Consider the following 7,969-nt stretch of genomic DNA (forward strand, 5'->3'; position numbering starts at 1 on the left):
TTTTTTGAGACGGAGTCTCACTCTGTTACCCAGGCTGGAGTACAGTGGCACAATCTTGGCTCACTGCCTCCACCTCCTGGGTTCAGGAGATTCTCCTGCCTCAGCCTCCCATATAGCTGGGACTGCAGGCATATGCCACCACACCTGGTTAATTTTTGTATTTTTAGTAGAGACGGGTTTCTCCACATTGGCCAGGCTGATCTCAAACTCCTGATCTCAGGTGATCTGCCCTGCTGAGCCTCCCAAAATTCTGGGATTACAGGTGTAAGCCACTGCGGCTGGCCCCTGGGATTGGTCTTGTAGCAAGTTTATCCTAACAAAAACAGCTACCATTTACCTCCCAGCCCCCATACACGTGCGCACACACTGATGATAAATAAGTTGCAGGCTTGCAGAAACTGACCTATCCAGGTGAACAGCTTAGTGATCCCAGCAAGCTTCCTGCTGTGCCGCCATAAAAACAGACTCCTCCAGCAGCCCCAGGCAGCAACTACCAGTTGATTACAGATAGCCCAGCAGGCCAAACCCAGTTATTATCTCTGGTTTATTATGTGCCAGACACTTACGCTGTATATTTTGTTTAATCCTCTCAACAAGCCTGCAAGAGTGGCATTAGTAACCCCTTTAAAGGCAGACAGACAGAAGCCCAGAGAGGTTAAGTAACCTGAGGTCACACAGGCAAAAAGCAGCAAGACTGGGGTTCACATCCCTGTCTGTTCCGGTCCATGTGTGGTCTCACTCACTCTGCTGCCTCCTTACCCCTCACCCACCAGGCCAGGATCAAGTCACTGTAGCGATGACTCCACGCTCCAGAGGCTCCAGTGTGAATCTGTCACTTCCATCAGAGGAGTGTGTCCCTGATCGGGGGCGGCAGTACCAGGGGCGCCTGGCAGTGACCACACATGGGCTCCCCTGCCTAGCCTGGGCCAGTGCGCAGGCCAAGGCCCTGAGCAAGCACCAGGACTTCGACTCGGCCGTGCAGCTGGTGGAGAACTTCTGCCGCAACCCAGACGGGGATGAGGAGGGCGTGTGGTGCTATGTGGCCGGGAAGCCTGGTGACTTTGAGTACTGCGACCTCAACTATTGTGGTGAGCTGCCTGGGTAGGGGCCTGAGATGCAGGGACGAATCCTGGTGGGAATAACAACAGTTGCTTCTGCTTACCGAACACTTACCGCGTTCAGTGTGCTCATAACAGCCTTACAGTAACCAGGTAGGGGTAAGGTCCTGTGCCCATTTCATAGATAAGTACATTGAGGCCCCAGGAGGTTATTGCCTAGTAGCCCAACTGTGCATGCACTCTTAACCTCTGCACCAAACGGCCTCCAAGGCCCACAGGGGAACTGGGGGGATCTAGAGAATGCGTGAGGAATGGCTCAGCCGAGTCCCAGCCGGTGCCCGGGTCCCAACAGAGGAGGCCGTGGATGAGGAGACAGGAGATGGGCTGGGTGAGGACACAGACAGGGCCATCGAAGGGCGTACCGCCACCAGTGAGTACCAGACTTTCTTCGATCCGAGGACCTTCGGCTTGGGAGAAGCAGGTGAGGTAGTGGGCATCTGAGGGACGCGGGGCTGTGGGGCTGGTGGCCAGCACTTGCCCCTCACCGCTTGGCTTGCTCTGCAGACTGTGGGCTGCGACCTCTGTTTGAGAAGAAGTTGCTGGAGGACAAAACTGAAGGAGAACTCCTGGAATCCTACATCGACGGGCGCATTGTGGAGGGCTGGGATGCAGAGATCGGCATGTCACCTTGGTGTGTCCCGGAGCCCTGTGCTACCATTCACTCCTGGGGGCAGGTGTGCTGCTGGCCCCCCACCCTCCGGCCCTGCCCACAGGCCCGGGCTTTATAGATGACAACAGCTGAGCATCCAGGATCCCACCAACTGCACAGCAGCCACATGAGATGGGTTATTTCCTTCCTTTTTTTTTTTTTTTAAGATGGAGTCTTGCTCTGTCACCTAGGCTGGAGTGCAGTGCCACAATCTCAGCTCACTGCTGTGATCTCGGCTCACTGCAACTTCTGCCTTCCAGGTTCAAACGATTCTCTTGCCTCAGCCTCCTGAGTAGCTGAATTTACAGACATGCGCCACCACACCCAGCTAATTTTTGTTATTTTAAGTAGAAACAGGGTTTCACCATGTTGGCCAGGCTGGTCTTGAACTCCTGACCTCAAGTGATCCACCTGCCTCAGCCTCCCAAAGTGTTGGGATTACAGGCGTGAGCCACCGCATCCGGCCCATGGGTGCTTTACTTCTAAGCAGATGGTAAAGCTGAGGCTCACAGAGCTGGTGGCTCACCTCCGCACACTGCTAATGGGTTTGAATCCAGTTCTTCTGATTCCAGAGCTGGGCTACACTGTGTGAACTCTGAACTGGAAGGACCTAGTAAGGGAGTACAAAAAGCAGGAGGCAGGTCAGGTGCAGTGGCTCACCCCTGTAATCCCAGCACTTTGGGAGGCCAAGAAGGGAAGATCACTTGAGGTCAGGAGTTCAAAGCCAGTCTGGGCAAAATGGTAAAACCCCGTCTCTACTAAAAATGCAAAAATTAGCCAGGTATAGCAGCATATCCCTGTAGTCCCAGCTACTAAGGAGGCTGAGGCGGGAGGATTGCTTGAGCCCAGGAGGTTGAGGCTTCAGTAAGCTGTGACTGTACCATTGCACTCCAGCCTGGGTGACAAGAGTGAAACCCTGTCTCCAAAAAAAAAAAAAAAAAAAAAGTGTGAGGCAACCCCTTAGCATCACATGGAGGCTCCAGGCCCCAAGGGCGGCCAGCCCAAGCTTGGATCTGGGCCCCGGAGGCAGCTCTGCCCCGCTGGGTTCTTAGACCTGGGACTTGTTACTTCTAGGGCTGGTGTACAGGCAGCCCCCCTCACCCTCAGCTCCTAATGCTTCCTGCTCCCCCTCCTAGGCAGGTGATGCTTTTCCGGAAGAGTCCCCAGGAGCTGCTGTGTGGGGCCAGCCTCATCAGTGACCGCTGGGTCCTCACCGCCGCCCACTGCCTCCTGTACCCGCCCTGGGACAAGAACTTCACTGAGAATGACCTTCTGGTGCGCATTGGCAAGCACTCCCGCACCAGGTACAGAACTGGTGGCCTGTGGGTGTCTGGCAGGGGTCTGAGTCCTCCAGAGCGATCATGAGGGGCCCTGGTGGCTCCGGGACAATGGGATGTTCTGTATACCCCCAGAATATGACATCCCAGCAGTCTCTGCTGGAAAGTCCATTTGGTCATGTCCTGACTGAGGCTTGGAGCTAGAGGGGGGAAACCTGTCTGTCTCCTGGGCCCTCCAACACCAGGATATGGCCCATGTGGGAGTCTCCGAAAATAGAGTCTGTCTGGACCAGGGTGTGAAGCCTGTGCCCTTGTCCCTGTCCTCCTGACTGTCTGATTCCAAAGCCCGGCACGGCTTTAGGCCCGGGAAGAAATGGCCAGGGGGCTGCCACGGCAGGAGCCAGCCCTATCCCCCCCCTGGTGGCCTGCAGGACACCCTGTCTCCCAGACCCCAAGGGCAGGCAGTTTCCTGCCCCTTGCTGGGTGAACCTGCAGCTTCTCCATTTCTCTCTTGGGGTCTCTGCAGGTATGAGCGAAACATTGAAAAGATATCCATGCTGGAAAAGATCTACATCCACCCCAGGTACAACTGGCGGGAGAACCTGGACCGGGACATTGCCCTGATGAAGCTGAAGAAGCCCGTTACCTTCAGCGACTACATCCACCCTGTGTGCCTGCCCGACAGGGAGACGGCAGCCAGGTGGGCAACCAGACGCTTATTAGCTGAGGGGCAGAAGCCGAGTTCTGGGCCTGGCTCTGATACCAGGCAGCCTTGCAGAGCCCCTTTCCCTTTTCCAGGCCTCAGTTTCTTGGAGTGAACCCAAAAGTTCTTTTCAGCACTGGCGTTTTATTTTTTATTTATGTTAAATAAACATAATAAATAATTTATTGACGGAGTTCCACTCTTGTCTCCCAGGCTGGAGTGTAGTCGTGCGATCTGGGCTCACTGCAACCCCTCCTCCCAGGTTCAAGCGACTCTCCTGCCTCAGCCTCCTGAGTAGCTGGGATTACAGGCTAATTTTTGTATATTTAGTAGAGACTACTGGGTTTCACCATGTCAGCCAGGCTGGTCTCAAACCCCTGACCTCAAGTCATCCGCCCGCCTCGGCCTCCCAAAGTGCCGAGAGCAGAGGCGTGAGCCTCCGTGCCCTGCCAGCACGGACGTTTTAGATTCTGGTCTCTAAGAAATGGCGTTGGGGCCAGGCGGCTCCTGCGAGGGTTGGCTCTCACCAGGCCCTTCTTCCTTCCCCAAAGCTTGTTCCAGGCTGGATACAAGGGGCGGGTGACAGGCTGGGGCAACCTGAAGGAGACGTGGACGGCCAACGTTGGTAAGGTGCAGCCCAGCGTCCTGCAGGTGGTGAATCTGCCCATCGTGGAGCGGTCGGTCTGCAAGGACTCTACTCGGATCCGCATCACTGACAACATGTTCTGTGCTGGCAAGTCTGGGGCGGGCTGAGGAAACATTGGGGCCCGGGTTGGGAGGACTGAGTTGTGCCTAGGTTCAAGGCATGTGACTTTGGGCAAGTTGCCTAACCTCTTGGTGGCTCAGTTTCTTCCTCTGTAAAATGGAGGTAAAAGTCTCTATCCCATAAGGTTATGGGAGGGTTAAATGAAGTAGCATGTATTAATATATTTGGCATAGTATCAGTCACCAGTGAAGTGTTCAATATATGTGAGCTCAGATAGCAGCAAGAGGCTGCAGGTGGGGAAACGCCATTCATTCAATCGCTCAGCAGATATTTATTGAGCGCCTATTACCTTCCAGGCAGTGTTCTAGGGTATACAGCAGGGACCCAGACCGACAATGTCTGTGCCCTCAGAGGGCTTCCTTCCTAGGAGGAGGGCAAGTCCATAAACAGATCTAAAACAGCAATGCCTGACCGGTGCTGTGAAGAAAAATGAAGCACAGGGAGAGAGAAGGGCTGATGAGGTGGGCTTCTAAATAGGGTGGCCAGACGAGGCAGGCAGATCACTTGAGGTCAGGAGTTCGAAACCAGCCTGGCCAACATGGTGAAACCCCGTCTCTACTAAAAATACAAAAATTTGCCAGGCATGGTGATGCATGCCTGTAATCCCAGCTACTCAGGAGGCTGAGGCAAGAGAATTGCTTGAGCCCGGGAGGCGGAGGTTGCAGTGAGCTGAATTCGGGCAGTGAGCTGCACTCCAGCCTGGGCAACAGAGTGAGACTCCATCGATCGATCAATCAATCATCAATCAATCAGGTGGTCAGAGAAGGTTGGAGAAGGCCTCCCTGAGAAGGTGATGTCTGGGCAGGGACTGGAAGAGGGGAAGGAAGGAGTGAGCAGGCATGTCTAGGGGAGGAGCACCGCAGGCTGGGGGCATGGCAGGCGCAAAGGCCCTGAGGTGTGAGCACACTTGTCTTGTCTGGGGAGCAGTAGGGAGGCCTGGGGTGCTGAGGAGGGGCAGCAGTGGGTGAGGGAGAGAAGGGCCAGGCAGAGGAGAGCCACTTCCTTTAGGGCCTGGAAGGACTTTATTGAGTGAGATGGGAAGTTATCGAGGGGCTTGAGGCAGGTTAAGAAATGATCTGACTGACTTGAAAAATAAAAAATAAAAATTTAGTGTAATTTCAGACTCACAGAAAAGTTGCAAAAATAATACAAGGATTTCCTGTATACTGTCATCCAGATTGTCCTCCATTCTGTGGATGTGTGGGAGTTTTTATATATATATATATGTGTGCATAGTTTGAGAGCAAATCGTGAATATGGTTTCTTTTCACCCATAAATACTTAAGTATTTCCCAAAAAAAAAAAAAAAAAAAAAACCCCAACCCAAGGATGTTCTCTTATATAACCACAGTACAAATATTAAAACCCAGAAATTTTTTTTGACACAGCCTTGCTGTCACCCAGGCTTGAGTGCAGTGGCACAATCTCAGCTCACTGCAACCTCTTCCTCCCAGATTCAAGCGATTCTCCCACCTCGGCCTCCCGAATAGCTGGAATCACAGGCATGTACCACCATGCCCAGCTAATTTTTGTATTTGTAGTAGAGACAGGGTTTCACCATGTTGGCCAGGCTGGTCTCGAACTCCTGACCTCAGGTGATCCGCCCACCTCAGCCTCCCAAGGTTCTGGGATTACGGGCATGAGCCGCTGTGCCAGGCCATACTTTGTTACTACTGTTATTTCTTTTGATGCTCAGATGATCCCAAGTTTGGCCAGTGGGAGTCCCTTCAAGCTGGCTTCTGTGACTTGGGGAGATGTTCTGTCATTCTTTGAGTACTTTCTTACTTTCTGGCATAGCAAGATGTTTCAGGTTAATCCTACTTTCCTGACTGTAGTGTTGGAAGCAGCCATTTCTCCAGGGAACGCTTCTAGTGGAGACTGGAATTTAGAACTGAGATCTGGGTGCTGGCGTGTGCACATTGCTAGTGGGATGTCATTACTTCTAGGCTCTCTTAGTGGACAGGACCAGAAAAAAACTGTATGATGCATATACCAATATCTCTATCATCTATATAAAAAACCGTGAGTTCCTACTGAAACCTCCAGTTCCATTCTAACACCACAGGATTAATTTTAGCTTTTCCTTTTCCATATTTGTAACTCTCTCTGTTGACAGTAAGAAACCTGACCCCCATTATCTGTAATGCACTTGCCTATTTGAGCAATACTAGATTACAGTTTCAAAATCCTCCATCCATAACACTATTAAAACCAATCCTATGGCTGGACTCGGCCCACTGTAACCTCTGCCTCCTGAACTCAAGCCAACCTCCCACTTTAGCCTCCTGAGTAGCTGGGGCTACAGGCACACACCACCATGCCCAGCTAATTTTTGTATTTTTTGTAGAGACTGGGTCTTACTGTGTTGCCCAGACTGGTCTTGAACTCTGAGCTCAAGTGATCCACCCAACTTGGCCTTCCAAAGTGCTGGGATTACAGATGTGAGCCACCATGCCTGGCCTCTCCTAGGAAATTTTTAGAAGTAGTGTTGTTAAGTCAAAAGGCAAACATGTATGTCATTTTTTAGAGATTTTAAAATTTCTTTCCATAAGGGTTGTACCAGTTTGCATTTCCATCACAGTGTATGAGAATGCCTGTTTCCCTACAACCTTGCCAAAAGAATGTCACAGTTTTAAATTTTTACCAATCTGAGAGGTGAGAAATAGTACATCAAAATTGTTTTAATGGACAGCTTTCAAATTGAAAATGAGGTTGAACATCTTTTCGTATGATTAAGGAACTTTTTTTTTTTTTGAGATGCCCTCTGTCACCTAGGCTGGAGTACAGTGGCACAATTTTGGCTCACTGCAAGCTTCACCTCCTGGGTTCAAGTGATTCTCCTGCCTCAGCCTCCCAAGCAGCTGGGACTATAGGCACAAGTCACTGTGCCGAGATAATTTTTGTATTTTTAGTAGAGACAGGGTTTCACCATTTTGGCCAGGCTTGTCTCAAACTCCTTACCTCGTGATCCTCCCGCCTCGGCCTCCCAAAGTGCTGGGATTACAGGCATGAGCCACCACGCCTGGCCTAAGGACTATTTTTATATAATTATTTTTTTGAGACAGAGTCTCGCTTTTTCACCTAGGCTGGAGTGCAATGGTGCAATCTTGGCTCACTGCAGCCTCCACTTCCCTGGTTCAAATGATTCTCCTGCCTCAGCCTCCTGAGTAGCTGGGACCACAGGTGCGTGCCTGGCTAGCATTTGTATTATATAATTTTTTTGTGAATTGTCTCTTCATGTCCCTTTTTGGTCCCTTTCTTATCAATTTTTGTGAGTTCTTCACATTTATACTAGGCCTTTATTTGTGATATATATTGCAAATGTTTTCTCCTAGTTTGTCAGTTTTTTTTTTTTTTTTTTTGAGACAGAGTCTCGCTCTGTTGCCCAGGTTGGAGTGCAGTGGCCGGATCTCAGCTCACTGCAAGCTCTGCCTCCCGGGTTCACGCCATTCTCCT

At 51.2% G+C, this 7,969-nt stretch overlaps 1 protein-coding gene across 1 annotated transcript in view; it reads left to right on the forward strand.

The window, feature by feature from the left end:
* The window catches only part of F2 (coagulation factor II (thrombin)), a 19,418-nt gene that overhangs the window by 6,656 nt on the left and 4,793 nt on the right, over positions 1 to 7,969 (forward strand). The window contains exons 7-12 of the mRNA XM_012001395.1: positions 774 to 1,088; positions 1,411 to 1,539; positions 1,623 to 1,749; positions 2,904 to 3,071; positions 3,571 to 3,744; positions 4,299 to 4,480. Of these exons, the coding sequence (XP_011856785.1) occupies positions 774 to 1,088; positions 1,411 to 1,539; positions 1,623 to 1,749; positions 2,904 to 3,071; positions 3,571 to 3,744; positions 4,299 to 4,480 (1,095 nt within the window). The remainder of the gene's footprint in view (positions 1 to 773; positions 1,089 to 1,410; positions 1,540 to 1,622; positions 1,750 to 2,903; positions 3,072 to 3,570; positions 3,745 to 4,298; positions 4,481 to 7,969) is intronic.

This window comes from Mandrillus leucophaeus, unplaced genomic scaffold (genome assembly GCF_000951045.1).
Source record: "Mandrillus leucophaeus isolate KB7577 unplaced genomic scaffold, Mleu.le_1.0 Scaffold66, whole genome shotgun sequence".
NCBI lineage: Eukaryota > Metazoa > Chordata > Mammalia > Primates > Cercopithecidae > Mandrillus > Mandrillus leucophaeus.